Source organism: Parasteatoda tepidariorum, chromosome 10 (assembly GCF_043381705.1).
Source record: "Parasteatoda tepidariorum isolate YZ-2023 chromosome 10, CAS_Ptep_4.0, whole genome shotgun sequence".
NCBI lineage: Eukaryota > Metazoa > Arthropoda > Arachnida > Araneae > Theridiidae > Parasteatoda > Parasteatoda tepidariorum.
This window is the reverse complement of record NC_092213.1, coordinates 79,043,084-79,059,823: the sequence shown is the minus strand read 5'-3', so window position 1 is coordinate 79,059,823 and position 16,740 is coordinate 79,043,084. Positions and strand designations below refer to the sequence as shown.

At 33.6% G+C, this 16,740-nt stretch overlaps 1 protein-coding gene across 2 annotated transcripts in view; it reads right to left on the bottom strand.

Annotated features, from left to right (window-relative positions):
- The window catches only part of LOC107449416 (salivary peroxidase/catechol oxidase), a 36,005-nt gene extending 20,492 nt beyond the window's left edge, over window positions 1-15,513 (bottom strand). Inside the window, exons 1-6 of one of the 2 annotated variants that reach the window (XM_043055630.2) lie at window positions 15,320-15,513; window positions 12,062-12,165; window positions 10,044-10,164; window positions 6,034-6,254; window positions 3,341-3,508; window positions 307-462 (exon numbers count right to left, since the gene is read on the bottom strand). In XM_043055630.2, coding sequence (XP_042911564.1) covers window positions 307-462; window positions 3,341-3,508; window positions 6,034-6,254; window positions 10,044-10,164; window positions 12,062-12,165; window positions 15,320-15,378 — 829 coding nt within the window. In that variant the 5' untranslated portion in view covers window positions 15,379-15,513. The remainder of the gene's footprint in view (window positions 1-306; window positions 463-3,340; window positions 3,509-6,033; window positions 6,255-10,043; window positions 10,165-12,061; window positions 12,166-15,319) is intronic. The other variant, XM_071186390.1, reaches the window with a different exon arrangement.
- Between the last annotated feature and the right edge of the window lie 1,227 nt (window positions 15,514-16,740).

The following is a 16,740-nucleotide window of genomic DNA, read 5'->3' as shown; positions in this document are numbered from 1 at the left end:
TATATATATATAAACTAATTATTACTATATAATATATTATAATACACACATACATATCATTTAACAGGAGAAAATCTCTCACCTTATTCATGTAATGGAATATTTCACTTTTCTAGCTCCTCAGATGAAGCTAAAGACGCACCACTTTAGGAACCTTTTCATGCTGATTTACCCACATAAGTAATTTAAAATTTAATCTTCAGAGTTAAGTTTCAGAGAAAAATGTTTTCGAAATGCAAACAAATAATGGCAGGGGATCGGTGAGAGACGGGGGTGAGCAGGAACGAACAGTGTTTCCCAACTTACCGAAACTGCAGTGTGGAAAGGGCAGGGCACGAACAAAGTTTTGGCAATCCACGTTTAGTTTGGAGTAGAAAGGGTCATTATCCGGATAGTAGATGGGGGCACATCTGGGGTCATTCCTTTTGGCAGAATCACAGCAATTATAGAGCTCATTATTTCCTGCAAATGTAAGAGCCTGCTATAAGACAAATATGTCAGCACATAAGAAATTATGTTCTTAATTATCAAGCTTAAAAAATTGGTTATGGAGATTCATATGGAATCATTTAATCCTTGAAGTATGTAAATTAATCTAGTCGAGACTTATACCATAATCCCAATTAATTTCATTTAATTTGCGTGGAGTCCAGCATTGAACTGATCGTAAGGACACTGTTCCCAGTAGAACACCGAAGTCAAGCATCACTAGCTGCTGTCAGTAAGCGGGTGGGTGACCACTTTGAAGAGTCTGCGTAGGGGCCGAGGGTATTTGTCCTCGTTAAACTGTTCTACCGTGAAGTGTACGACTTTGTGCGCAGGTCGTTGGGCTACCAAGGCAAGGGAGCCATCTTCTCTGGAGAACATCAAAATTGCGACGGCATATCTTCGGATTATTCTCAGGGATGTTTACCAAATCGTCCCCAATAGCCCATTGTGCAGCTCTAGTGAGATCTAAATGAAGTACCTGCCTACCTGCAATACGTGGAATGGAATCATATGCATGTGAAATAGTCAGTCTAAAACATTTGCGACAAAAGGATGTCTTTTAGATTCCAATCCAATCATACGATTAATTCTATAGTAAATATTGGATGTAACTAAATTGAACCTCCTATTTTTAAATAATCCACAATTGCTTAATTGCGTGCAAAATATTTGAATTCACTTAAAAAGTTCCAGAGATATGGCCAAATACGCAAAAAGTAAAATTAACACTAAGCGGTACCTAACTTTGGATCCCTCTCCTGACTAAACTATGGGAACCATATTTCCCAGATTGCAGCTACCCCCTATATTTTGAAGGTTAGGAATCCAAATATGTCAACAACAAAAAATATATGTTTATTCAGGGAATAAAGTACGTTTTTGTGTCCGATTTCGAAATTAATTAATCATTAACACTTAATTATATGCATATACCCCCAGGAACCATTAAGATTCACACTTAGTACATGAAAATTCGATCATTAGAATTATTCAGGGTAATATATATATATTTTTTTTTACTTCGAATTTCCTCATTTTAAAGCTATTCTACACACTATTATGTATATACATACATAGTGACCTATAGAGCCCCCTATTAGGCCTATAATTATTTCCTCTGGTAAGGTACACTAATTCCCAGTAATATAATACGTGGTCCAGTTTGAATAATATGGGTCAATATTAAGGGGAGATATAGGGCCATGTTGTAATACAGAATATTGACTTCTAATTTCTTTATTTTAATGCTATCCAACACACTATTATATGTATACATACATAGTAACCTACAAACTGTACAAACACAATTTTTTAAAGAGTAATCCTTGCTTAAAATTATTAAACTTTAGTTTTTGATGTAAGTAGGTAAAAGATGGTAAACAATTCTTTGTGTAACATTCAAGATTTGATCAGTCTTTTTTAAGTAAGAAGTATATTCAGTTAAATATTAGTTTGTCAGTATAAATTCAAAGAGAAATGGTAGCTACGAACATCATTCTGCAAAATGGTGTCAATTGTTTAAAAAATATGTCAGTGTGTTTACACTAATGTTGTTGTTGTCGTGTCTATGCATGCAGTGCTAGTGCAAAGATTAGAGTTCTCCAAAAGTCTTGATAACAAGATTTGCAAGTTCTGGAGCCCGTTGGCCGTGGAGAATTTCGATGGAGGGTCCTCCAAGTTAAAAGAGGGAGCTGATAATGGCCTGGCAGTCAAGAGCATGGTCTGGAGTTAGTTGCAAATGAGGACAGTACTTGCAGATGGGACAGGATTTAACATTGGTGCGTGAGATCTTCATACCTTTGAAATATCTAGTACGTAGCCTAGCTATTGTAGAGGAGAAGTTTCTTGGGCAGTTTAGATCGGGGATTGTTGCCTCGCTAAAAAGCTGGTTGAATATCCTTCGCCTGGAAGCAGCATTCGCATCTGCACAGGTGACAGCTCGAGGTTGATTTTCGTCGAGTGCACGTTTACACTAATACATGCTATAAATATATTCTTCAAACTAGATAATATGAGCTACAGTAAATATCGGAAGTTCTTGAAGATAGGTTTACTATACGTGTAGGTTCCCAACCTTTATGGACCACAACAGTTTTTAAAGTCCCTTTTTTTCCTTTCTTAAAAATTTTTAATAAGAAAAACTTTTAATCATATTGCTAGGTACGAAAATTCATCATCATCAAAATTTACCCGGGTGTCTTAAGCAGTTAGCTGCCTTTTTTACCATTCATCTTGAAATTTTATCTTTAAAATGGCTCTTTTTGGAAATTGAAGTGAAAGGAAAATTACATATTTTGCATTTTAGAAAATGTTGCGTTGCTACAAAAATAAGCTGCAACTGGTTTATGTCTTCTCTCAAGTTTTCAAAAGTAAAAAACTCATTCAATCCTGTGGTGTCACAAATTTACGGTCTTTCTCACAAAATTTGCAATATTATAATCTAAATAATCTATGTTGAAATCGTGATGTATTTCGGATAAACCATCTTTCTTGGGTTATTTTTCAGTGTATTTTATTCCTGGCATCTTTTGAGTTTCTCTTGGAGTGATGACAGATGTTGCACCAAGCTAGAGATGCAGATATTAGGATCATTGAGGTGTAGAGTAAGCGTTGAAGTCTGCGTTCCATATTAAAGTTCTGAGGAAGGATTTGTAATTTGTGTCCGGTTGCTTGTATTTTGTTGATAACTGCTTTGATATGATATTTCCAATTAAATTTACTGTTTATGACTAAATCAACATATTTTGCGCTTTTGACAATTGGAATAGTTTCGTTAAAGAGAACAACTTGATTTTTTGAGATTATGAGGTTTGTAAATTCAATTAATTCAAAATAATAATAGTTTGCTTACTTGTAAAAACGGGTGTCATAACCATGTCGTGTGCTACAAATTGTCCGAAGAAGGTGAATAGAGCAGATACTGAAGCTGAGGGATGATTTTCACTCTTCATTTTCAAAGAAATGGTTCTTGGTGCAGGCAGCTCCTTACAGCTAACTGACTTACGGAAACCACTTGCCCCTGAAAAAAATATATATGCGTAAAAACTGATTTTATACACTTTTTGAAAATAGAATTGGCGTCTCAAAGTTAAGCGATTCTTCACACTTTTGCATGGTTCAACAAATCTTGCCTTTTCCCCACGTATCAGAAAGAAGTTGGAATATTCTGGCACGCGTAAAAGCAAGATTATATTCTTTGTAATTAGAATAGGCGTCTCGAAGTTACGCGATTCTTCACACTTTTCCATGATTCAACAAATCTTGCCTTTTCCTCACGCATCAGTAAGAAGTTGGAAGTGGCACACGTAAAAGCAAGATTATATTCTTAGTAATTAGAAAAGGCGTCTCAAAGTTACGCGATTCTTCGCACTTTTCCATAGTTCAAGAAATCTCTTTCTTTCCCCACGTGTCAGTAAGATGTTGGAATATTCTTACACTCGTAAAAGCAAGATTATTTACTTTGTAATTAGAATAGGCGTCTCAAAGTTACGCGATTCTTCACACTTTTCCATTATTTCGCAAATCTTTTACGCGATTTGGCCTCTCTCTGATATCACAGTTTTGGCGATTCTTGCTTTTTCCGAACTCTCGAATATTCCAACATCTTATTGAAACGTACTGTCATGGGGAAGCAAAGGAGAGATATTTGCCAAAACCATGTTAACAAAGAGTGGAAAAGTGTAGAGAGTGGGAAAATCACATAACCTTGAGACGTCTATTCTATTCACAAAGAGTATAATAAGGGCTCAACCATCGCAATATGAGATATTGTTTTTTAGAGAATATCATGCTACTTTTATAATTTCTATGAATTTGCAACAGCTAATCATAGCGGTTTATGTTAAGTTTAATAAATCTATAGCAAATGCCGTCTTTGCTAATTATGAAAAAAGATCAAAATATCAATGAAAAATACTGGGTGATTCCAATGTTCTGTACCCCACATGACAAACAATATTAATATATTTGTCAAAAGAATTTTGTAATTCCGTGTCTATGCATGAAATATCTTTAGTATCAAATGTAAATACGTAAAAATTTTATTAATAGCCATTAAAAAATCTGAGTAAAATTATAGTATCTAATTGTCTCTTCACTGGGGAATCATTCCACATTTTTATGAAAATAAAAAAAAAATTTATGATCAAACTTTTAAGCACGAGAAACGTTTATCCAACACTGCAGTTTTTGATCTGATTTAGATAGATCAGATTCTAATGATTTTCATGTAAATGGAAAAATTTCGTCAAATTGGCGATCTTAGTAAAGTATAATTACTATATATATATTTAATATCGAAGCTATTTGTGCGTCTTAAAGTAAAAAGAATATTTTGTTCAACAAGCTAATAAATTTCGTTTTAAAATAAAGTCTTGCTTAGAGTTTAATGCACTTAAACTAAAGCTTTTTAATTTTCTTTTGACGAAAGTGCTTTTAACAGTTATTTTAAGTGATTTTAACATTAAGTTTAAGGTTAAAGTTTATTTATTTTAAAACTTTAACATTTAAGTTTTATTTAATTTAGATTTAGCCGAGAAATGAACCACGATTACATAGTGGTAAAAGCACTGAGCTGCTATTGTGATGTACTGGGATTCAATCCCTGTTCATGATTGGCTTGGAATACTAATGCACGGCTGGTAACAGAAACAAACAGTAAGAAAAGAGTAAAAAAAGGTCAAATCGGGACAGCCAAAAAAGTGTGTTCTTTCTAAATTTAGCAAGCATGTCCCCATTTTTAACAATACATCTATGAATAGCAAAAACAATTTCTCCCTTCAAACTCACCAGAATTACTTTATCATTGATATCTTATGAAATGCAGCAGATTTGTGCACAGAAATTGTATTATATATTTATTTCATTAAAAACAAAATTATCTGTTTGAAAATATCGCCTCGTAGCTTTAGTAAGCAGCTGTATACTTTCGAACACTATCATTAATCAAATTTCTGCATTTTATAAATTTTCATGCTATAGTTCGTTCCCCAGGAATTGGCACTTGGTTCCACCTCCTCGGACACTGAGTTCATTTCAGCGCGGGAGTAAAAGGAGAAACATCTCCGCCCTTGAAACTGAGACAACCCTTAATGCATGCCAAACTCAAACAGTGAATTCTATAATACGTTTCGTCACTCTAGCTAATTAAATATATTTTGAATTTAAAAACTGCTGCTTTCTCAGCGAAATGTCTCAAAAAGGACAAACTATTCACTCAAAAGAGAGAAATATCATTAAATTTATGAAATATTTAATGTTAAAAAAATGCAAATAGAGATTGCGAAATAAATATTTTTGTCATACGATCGCCAAATAATGACCTTGTTCAGGATTGTTCACATCCTTCTCCCAAAAATAGCGAGATAGTATCGTCGAATACCACGTGATGAAGGCGGAGCCAAGTGCCAACTCCTGGTGAACGAACTATAATTTAGTTAAAGCACGTCGACAGGATGGAATAGACACAAAAAAGAACATCAATTTTTTCATAAAAATGATGGTTGTACGCCGAAACGGCTGCTATAAATAAATATGTAAAAGTACCTTCATAAGCAGGTGGCAAAAGTCTAACTTGTTGAGAGAAAGTGCTTCCCCACATAGGATGTATGAGATTGTTGCAAGTACCGTCCAGAGTTCTGTAGATGGATGCGTGGCAGGGAGGATGAAGATGCAGTTCTTCACATTCCTGGATGATTTTCTTCACGTGTGGTTCTTCTCGGAGTTTATCAATGATTTCATCCCTTTCTTCAACTGGTGCGTCATACCTGCCCAAGTCAAATATTTTTATGGTTTTCCATTGATGGAACAACATAATCTTGATGATAACCATCAATAATTCCATTATGAACCGTTATATTTTTTATAGTAACCAACATAAGTAACCATCACCCCAATGTTGGAATTCGGGCTGATTTGTGATAGTCCAGCATAAGAATAGCAACTTGTTTTGATGGTTTGTTCATGTTGAACATTTCCATCATAGTATCTTAGAAATCAAATGTCGGAAAGATTATGAACAACTACCATCCCAATGTAAGAATTCGTAGTGATTTTTGATGGTTCAAGATGGGGGGAAATTGCTTTGATGGTATATTCCTGCTGAACCAACAATAATTCCCATTAAACCATCATGGACCATTATAGATTGTTGGTTCATGAGAATCAAACTTCTCTTTAGGGTTAATCATCATAGTATTAGAGTAGCATTTTCCATCATGGAATGATAAAATTTTGCTGGCATATCAAAAACCATGAATGCATAATGTAAAAATGTTGGATGACGGTGACCATCAAATGATGTTGGACCATCATGAAACGCACTTAAACCAACGTAAACCATCAGGTTTGATGGAACCATCAAGAATATTGACGTGGGTAAACATTCTAATGAATTCAAAGGCATTGAATACAACTTTTGCACTATAATCTATCTTATTATATAAAACGCTAATACGTACATATGTATGTATGTATCAATAAAACCGATGATATTTCTTTTCTCGTGCTGGCAACAGTTTTCATTTTTAATTGATTGGATTCGGCGCGCAAGAGCACGTAGTGAGCAACCAGATAACAATAACCAGAGTGAGCATTATCAGGTTGTTCAATTCAGATTCATGCACTAAAAACATGACAATATTTAATTTAAACTCAATTAGGAATTAATTAATTAATTGAAGTGAGAATGCTTTAAAAGGCCGCTGTTGAATTGATATTTTTCTACTGGGAGCTACCTAAACGTCTAAAAAACGTTTAAGTGTTTGTATTGAATGCATTGAATTTTTTTATATTTCGCGTTTATTTATGCATTGAATTTTCACGCTTTAAAATGCAGAATATTAGTGAAGCAATATTTGATAATTTATTTTGCTAATATGTTTCTTATTTAGCTAATGTTTTGATTTTTTCACCATGTACAATCTAAATAGCTAATATACTTTTTTAAAAGCCAATAAGAACATTGGTAGAATTCTTCTACATAAGTACAATACTATGTCTTTGATGATAAAATACTATGTCTTTGATGATAATATATTATGTCTTTGTGCTAGAACATTGTGTTCATTGGCGAGCGAGCGCAGCGAGCCATGGTTCACGGCGTGAACCACATAGGATTGCGTAGCAATTCTCGGGGGTTGGCGAGCGTTAGCGAGCAGGGGGCGGAGCCTCCTAGTTATTTAAAATTGTTTTTAACACGAAATTTTCTTACGGTAAACCAATGTTATAATTGTGTGAAAAACTTTTGTTTACAAAAGTTTGTGTGCAAAAGTTAGTACATGCAAAAAGGCAAATTAATATTGAAGAGTTAACATTGAAGTTAACAAGTTCACGCTTACGGCTGCTCTCCGACCAAAACTATCGGTCAAAACATCAGTCGAAATAATGTATGTTCATCAAGGAAAAGTACGTTTTTGTTTCTGTTTCTCTGATTTAATTAATAGTTTGCACAAATTAATTAGTACATTTGAGATCACCCTCTTGAACCATTAAGGTTGGGACTTATTTCGCAAAAATCCGATAGAAAAGTTATTTAAGTTGATATTTTTTACTTTGAGCATTGTACTACAAGCATCATTCTGTTGTAACTATTGTGACCATATTTTCCAGATTACTACCCCTATTTTGATGTTCAAAAATTCAAATCTGTAGACAGAAAAGAAAGTAAGTAAGTTTATATGTCTGAATCAGTGCTGAAGTTGGATGGGGGGAAAGCTGTTCCCCCGAAATATTTGATTCGCTGTAATAAATTTTTTTAAAAAAGAATTGAAGCTTTTTTTTTCATTTTCTCTCATTTACTTATTATTCTTTTTAAGAAGTCTAAACAAAAATTTCTGTTAGAGAATTTTTTTTTTTATTGCAATGAAGGGAGCCAATTGCACCAATCAGATTCGGAAAAAGCAAGTAAACTTTCAAATCCAATTGGTGTAATTTTCGGGCTAGTTTGTAAACAGAAGAAACATGGAGAATAATCCTGTAAAAAAATTTAATTTCAGAAATCTTTATAGTGCTTAAAATTTTTGGTGAAACTGAAAAGCTAGGTACTTAAAGTAAATATTAAAATTTCATTTACCAGTATTTAAGGAGAACAAAATCGTTACTTATAGTTGCTTTCAATTAATTTATGTGGTTCGTAAAATTGTGAATATTAAATGAGATTATATTTTCTTATATAGTTCGTTCACCAGGAGTTGGCTCTTGACTCCACCTCCTCGAACGAAAAGTTCATTTCAGTGCGGGTTTAAGAGGAGAAACGTCTCCGCGCTTGAAATTGAGACAACTCTTTTTCAGTCACTTACTTCACTTTATCATCTGCTATTGTTACTCTTGCTAATTAAATGTAATTTAAATTTAAAAACTGCCGTTGTCCCAGCGAAGTGTCTCAAAAAGGACAAACTATTCACTTAAAAGAGAGAAATATCATCAAATTTATGAAATATTTAATGTTAAAAAAATGCACATAAAGATTGCGAAATAAATATTTTTGCCATACGATCGCCAAATAGCAACCTTGTTCAAGATTATTCACATCCTTCTCCCAAAAATAGCGAAATAGTATCGCCGAATACCACGTGATGAAGGCGGAGCCAAGTGCCAACTCCTGGTGAACGAACTATACCTCTGTTTTTCACATTTTATTATCTGATAAGCAAGTAAACCTACCTATGAGCAATTAATTATGTTCAAGCAGTAAAAAAGAGAGGTTCTTGGAGTTCACTAAGTGTTTATTTGAATAAGGGCACTTTTAAAAAGTAAGTAACTCAAGTTATTGCAAATGCGAACTTCTCTTTCTGTTAAACACTTGAAAAACTGATCTGTATCACTTTTTGCGTACATGTATTTAGATATTACCTTCTTCCTATTTAGGCATAGTGTTTAACAAATAAATAGTGCATAGAATTTTTCAATTGCTAATGAAAAATTGTGTACTAAACAATTAATTAATTGTAATTAAAATTTGAGAAATAATTAGAACAGGAAATTGGGTATAATATAGCCTACGTCACAGGTTGTGTTGTTCCTACTAAATTTAACCCATGAACAATATTAAGCTATAATTTTCCTCAGTGGTAGTAACTAACGAACATGAACAGTGGTAACAACTAATGACATTGCAATACTAAAACATTTGAACATAGTTTCTTAAAAAAACAGTAAGAGATGTGTTAAAAATATCAATGTTTTTTTAGCTAACTCGTTAAAAATGTTGTTAAAAAAATTGTTATAAAGTTGTTATAAAGATTTTTTTTAGATAATTTACACAATGAGATCAATAATGTNTATATATATATAATAAGGAACTTTGTTTTTTCATTTGATTTAAAAATTCTTTCACATTTTGAAAATATTACAAAATCAAGATAAAAGGGATTAAGTAAGTACACTATCGCCATGTTAAAAAATTTGGCTCAGCATTTGGCGTGAAAAAAAATTGTGTTCTCAATAAATCTATTTCAACATAGTTTTTCGAAATATTTGTTTGATTTTTAAAAATGTCCCTTAAAAATTTATTAGAACAAAAATGATTTATATCCGAGGCACATTACAATACATACAGACTTGAATTATCGGCTATGTTTTCCAACATCAATTCTAATTCTACGAAATATTCTAAATTCTTCCCGCCTTTTGGCATCAAATTCTTGACCAAATCATTTGGACCAATCACCATTTCTCCTGTTCAAATAAATAAATAAATAAATAAAAAAATACATGCGCATAATCAAATAAATTTAAAATTAGAGGTTTTAACGTTTAAAACTTTTTACATTGTCCTAAATATCATGTATTTTAACAATAAAATTTGAAACAAAAAAAAAAGTCTCAGCTCTGAATTTCGTTTTCTCGGACGCTTTTGTACGGATTTTGTACAAATTTTAGAATTTTGTCATTTAGAATTGCATGTTTTTAGATAAATTATAATTTTTATAACTTACAATCGAAGCAATTTTATGCATTAAATTATATAATAAAAAATTTATAATGAAGCCTAAATACTTATTTTTGAATGAAATTACTGTTTGGCATATTTTAAGTATAATTGAAAAACAATTAGTTTCGAAAATGGGGTGAAATACGCGAAAAGTAAAAATTATATTAAGGGAAAGCTTTCGACAGCTCTCCTGACTAAACTGTTAGGACGGTTAGGATTCCATAGTAAAAATAATGAGTAGAAATTTAAATACATCCATAAAATTGTATGCATTCCATATATTTATTTTAAGTGGATTCCTCACTATAGAGCAAAATTAATGGTCGTCCCGAACTACAAGATGTCTAAATATAAAAAAAAGGCGACTAAAATCTTTTTTGTTTACCGCCAATTTTTTTTTAACACGAGCGATTAAATTTCAAAGAGGCCGGATCATGCTATTGGTCGAAAATGACATCACTACTTGTAGGAAAAGAGGTACGTATTGGCGATCGAAATGGGCTACAGGTGGCATAGAACAGAATTCTCTATCTATGACAACACTTTCACCAGTAGCGTGTGGAGAGTCATAAGGGCAAGAAGTACATTAGTTTCTGTCTTAATTTTCAAACAGCTCAAGAAATTCTAAGTTTGGAAACAATATGGAACCAAAAGCTAAGTTGAACATAGTTCTAAAAGAAAACATCGTGGAAATTATAAGAAATATTTTTTGACAGTTAAAAACCAGAAATACACTGGTGGACAAAATTAAGAGATGGAAAGCATTTTCGCACATGCAAGATACCCGCACACCGCTCCATGTGTTTGACAATGGTTCCGTGAATGCCCAGAGGTACAGGCAGGAAGTCCTAGAGACCTATGTGCGTCTTTTCAGGGGCACTGTTGGCCCTGAGTTCATTTTTATGGACGACAATGCGCGGCCACGTAGGGCTCTCATGGTTGATGAGCATCTGGAAAGCGAGGATATTCAACGAATGGATTGGCCAGTCAAATCCCCTGACCTGAATCCGGTTGAACATGCTTGGGATGCTCTTGGGAGAGCTATTGCGATGCGCCAACGTCTCCCCAGAACCATTCTGGAGTTAAAAATTGCTCTGGTGGAAGAATGGGAGGGTCTTCCACAAGTAACTCCCTTATTAACAGCATGCATACTCGTTGTGCACGCTGTCTGTCTGTCAGGGGTGACTTTACACCATACTAGAGGCAACACACACTGTACAAGCCTCACTTTTATTGCCATCTTTTATCCTTAAGTTCAGACTACACTGGATTTATTGGCAATAGATCTTGCCAGCGAATGGCACTTTCATTTTTGTTTTGCATACTTTATTATCATGGAATAAGCTATCTCCATACCAAATTTCATTTATTTATATTCAGTATTTTTTGAGATATTTGGGAAAATGTCTTCCATCTTTTAATTTTGTCCACCAGTGTATTAAGAAAAGGGATAATATCGTAGTATTATCTTATACAGTTAAGAAGTAAGTAGGAGAGGGTCAAGACCTGGAACCGGTCTTCTCCCTAGATGGGCTAAGCGTTTCGATCGCAAATAATTTCATCATTATAATTATTTCACGGCAAATAAATTTTATGTTGCATCATTACTGGTAATAAGTAGAATTCTCGAGGTATACTTACTTTTAAACATTTTGTGGTGAGTTTCCATGATTGGGCATCTATCCGCGGGTCCTTCACTTACGTTTGATTTTATTACTGAAGACAGTAGCACCCAAACATACAGCCTACATTTAAATGCATGTTATATGATTTAAAGTACTGCTGACATAATAATACACAATTAACTGAAAACAAATAGAAATATTTAAATGAAAAACCTTGTCTATTAGGTGAGTAAATTAGTTTTTAAAAAATGAACCAATGGAGCGGAGTAAATGAATTAAAAAATTCACCAATATAATTGAAAACATGTCGAATATTAAATAAATATGAACGAAAAACTCGTTCTTTTTAGGAGGTGAGAAGAAAAGAAAAGAATCATAAATAAATCAATGCTCGAAATCATGCATAAAATTAAAAGTCTATATCAATACAATTTCTATTTATGCTGCCTGCAAAGTATGAAACGCCGGCATTCTATAAAATGTCTAGTATATAACGCCGGATGTTTTTAGGCAAGGTATGAAATATGAGAAGTATTACACTTTCCCTAGGTATTGTATATAATACCTAGGCATTCTATAGAATGACAAATGCTATTTAGGCAAAGTATGAAAAAAACGTCATGATGACGTTATTATGTAAATGATGTGCATATATATAATAACCTCACCAGGATATATATATATATATACAAAAAAAAGAAATATATATATATATATACACTGGTGTGCAAAATTTAAGCAACAAGTGCGTTTTTTGTCATAACTCTACAAGAAATCATTCGATTGGCATGAAATTTGAATATGAAGTACATTATTTTGTACTTAAACGATGGTAAAAGAATAATAGCGCAGAAATGAATATAAAGCTTAAAGTAGGGTATGGAACAAAAAAAGGCTTTATTTGACACATGATTCCATGAAGAAGCGTAAGTACAACTGGCAGATGTTCCCTAGTATGGGATATGCCCTCCCCTTACTGTAATTGTTGCTTGGTATCGTCTCTCCATGCTAAGCACCAGATTATCCAGAAGTTCTTGGGGTAAACGTCTCCATTCCTCCTTTAACGCATCGTTCAGCTGATGGGTGTTACCAGGCGGATACTGTCGTGTCGCAAGACGTCTCCCTAATGCATCCCACGCATGCTCTATGGGATTTAGATCTGGAGAGTAAGCTGGCCAATCCATTCGTGCGATATCTTCACTTTCCAGTAGCTCTTGAACATTAGCAGTACGGTGTGGCCGGGCATTGTCATCCATAAAAATGAAGTCTGGTCCAATGGCCCCTCGGAACAGACGCACATGGGGTAGGATTACCTCATTGCAGTAGCGGTCTCCAGTTACAGAACCTCGGTCGAAGATCTGAAGCTCAGTCCGCCCGTTCTACAACATAATGCCACCCCAGACGACAACTCCAGGACCACCGTAACGATCTCTTTCCGCGATGTTATTGGGATGAAATCGAGCTTCAACCTCTCTCCTGATCAACTGACGTTGAGAATCGCTTGTAGCACTAAAACGACTCTCATGTGTGAAGAAGATGCGACTCCATTGATGAGGTATCCAGGTTTCGTGTTCTCTGCACCACTCTAAACGGTGCCGCCGATGGCTAACTTTTAAAGGTATGCAGCGTTCAGGACGTCTAGCAAATAAGCCCACCTTTGTGGAGGCGTCTGGCCACTGTAAATCTTGATACTTGTCGTCCTGTGGCTGTGCACAGTTGCTGAGATATGGCGCTCGCTGACTGAAAACGGTTTCTTTTCGCCTGGAGGACAAGGCAACGGTCATCTCTTGGTGTTGTTTTCCTTGGACGGCCACCACCAACTTTCCGAACAGCTGTACCAGTAGTTTTAAAGGCATTCCAAGCACGAGAAACAACACTTTTGTTGATCCCGAACTCTTCAGCGACACTGGTCACACTACGCCCCTCTTCAAGCTTCCCAATCATTCTTCCTCGAGTAAAGTCGTCTAAATGATTTCTTGAAGACATGTTTCACAAAACAAATCACTTGCACTTGCAGCGAATGTCTTTAACTACGGTGCTCTTCATCCTTTTATCACAGCCGACCCACAAGTTTTACGAACACTTACATTACCTACGACGTTTTATTTCTAAAATTTGCATACAAATAATCTTTCTACTGAATTACGTGCATATTATACTGCAATTTCATGGCTATCTTATACTTTGTTGGGGAGATGTGGCCGAAAAACCAAATGATGCTTAAGTTTTACACACCAGTGTATATAAAATGTGTCATTGATCACCTTTATAAACCAATTGCGATTGTTTTTGAAATTCAAATTTGTTTGAAAGTAGTGCGATTTTAAGAGTTTTTTTTTACTTCTTTTTGCATTAGATAATCGTTTACCCATTATTGAAGAAAGACTTATTTATCTCTCTCGATATTTTTATTTTATAAGTTCACACCTGACTTGATTTCAAAAACAACACAAAAGTCAATAAATAAAATATCTAAAAAAATTGGCGAGAGAGACATTTGATGTTACCATATATAAATTTATTTTATCGATATTTTTATATATTTGTATAGATATTATATTATATCGATATAATATAATATCGTATTATTATATTTGTATTGATATTTTTAAAATATGAAAGACTCGAGAGAAAAGAAAGACTAGAGAGATAAAAACTGTTTCCAGTTTGAACAGTTATAGAATACGTAAGAATTACAATGAGAAACGAACCGGTTACCTATAAGCCTTAGAGTGCTTGATTACAGTCTGCGGTTTGGCAACAGTTTAGTTATAGGTTGCTGACTGTTATCCTTGGCTATTTTTAAGAGCAATAACCTGCAGTAATGATATGAGACGGGATGGCTCAGGGGATAGAGCGCTAGCGTCCCAATGAGATGATCCAAGTTCGAATCACAGCGATAGCTGGTAAATGCCGTTCCCGGTTGACCACAGTGCTAACATAAAATAGCCTTAGTGATTGCTAGATCATGGGTTAAAATCCCCTGGTCGTCAGCCTTACAGTGTAAGATTTTCGTGTTTTTCTCTTCCATGTAACGCAAATGCAGTAATAAAATAGCTTCTTCAATAACTAGTTTGTCCCGATGCATAATTCGGGAGTTACCTTGTTTTCCGATTTGGTTTTAAAACTTCAAGGCTAGGCGGCTGATAGTCGTAAACCCAAAATATGATTCGGTTGCTCACTGCTGATTATAAGATAAAATAAAATACAGTAATTATAGGTTGCGACACCATATAATAATAGTTTTAAAAAAATGTTAAATAAATCTCCTTACCTTTTCAACGAATAAAAAGACCAACTGTTATTGTTGAGAAAAGAATATTTCCTTGCCATGACAAAATACAAGATAGAACAACAAAAAATTGATAATTCATAAGAAAAACATTTTGCAACAAGTCATAACTGTTCGAAGATTCACTGATTATAGTTTCGGACAAACTTGTTGCATCGAATGTAATTAAGAGAAGATTTAGTGATAGAAAATTTTTAGTGATAAGATTTCAGGGTAAAATCAAGCTTGTGCAAATACAGCTGCTAACCTAAAAATATTTATTTCAAGAAAAAAATAAAATAAAATACTTATCACCTAGTAGATGAGATTAAATATTTTGCTGCAAAATCATGTTTAATGCTCGTACGAATTAGATTAGTTAAAATATAATTAAGATCTTTACTTTCAACTTATATAAATTAATATAGTGATTTTAAAAAATCTGAATGATTGCATAACACATGGAAAAGTTTAATAAACTAGGACAGTACGATTATTTCATAGTAAGTGATGCAACTGCATGTAGTAAATTTGATTTACTGCGCTATGATGTTTGCGCATTTATTTATTTATTTTTATCCCATTTGAAATCTTATTACACTGGACAACTTTTCCGCACTAAAGAAATCCAAAACTAAGTTTTTTTTCTTCTTTTTGTTATCAAACTTATAATATATTTTAACTTTAACATTTGTAGTTTTTAAAAAGATGAAAAATTTAATTCTAGAGAAAAAAAAACGTTTCATAATTGATCTGCTATTATGATATAAGGTTATTCTAATTTATCGTTTCGAATTCTAAGTTTTATAAACTATTTCTAATTTTAATCCACCTATTGTGTTACGCAGTTTTTATTCGTAAGTTAAATTATTTTTTAAATATTATTAATTATTAATCACGAATATTATTAATTATTTCAAATATTATTAATAAATATTATTTTTCAAATCCATGTAATCGTTACGATTAACATAATTGTTTAATTATCAAAATTTTAATAATGTCAAAATGTTTTTCCACGTAATTATAATCATTTATTTTTTATAACAAAATCATCTTTGTTTTTCGAAAAATATTGACTTTTATGAAAAACATAAATGAATGAAAATTAATAACAGTGGATGGTGAGCAGAGAGGACTAAGCTTCCTAATCTTCAAATATTAAATTACCAGCAAAAATTTCAAAACCTCTCGATGTCTCATATATTGAGCTCATTTACCCAAACTAAAAAATAACTATTAAATAATTGACTATGTTGAGTCCCGCAGTGGGTTGATCGTTAAGTCACGGTTCCCAACAGATCGCAGAAGTCAAGCATCAGTAGCTGTGGTCAGTGTGGGGTTGGGTGACCACTTGGATCAGTCTGCGTATGGACCGAGAGAGTGCGGTATTGTTCCTTGTTAAACTGTTCTACCGTAAAGTG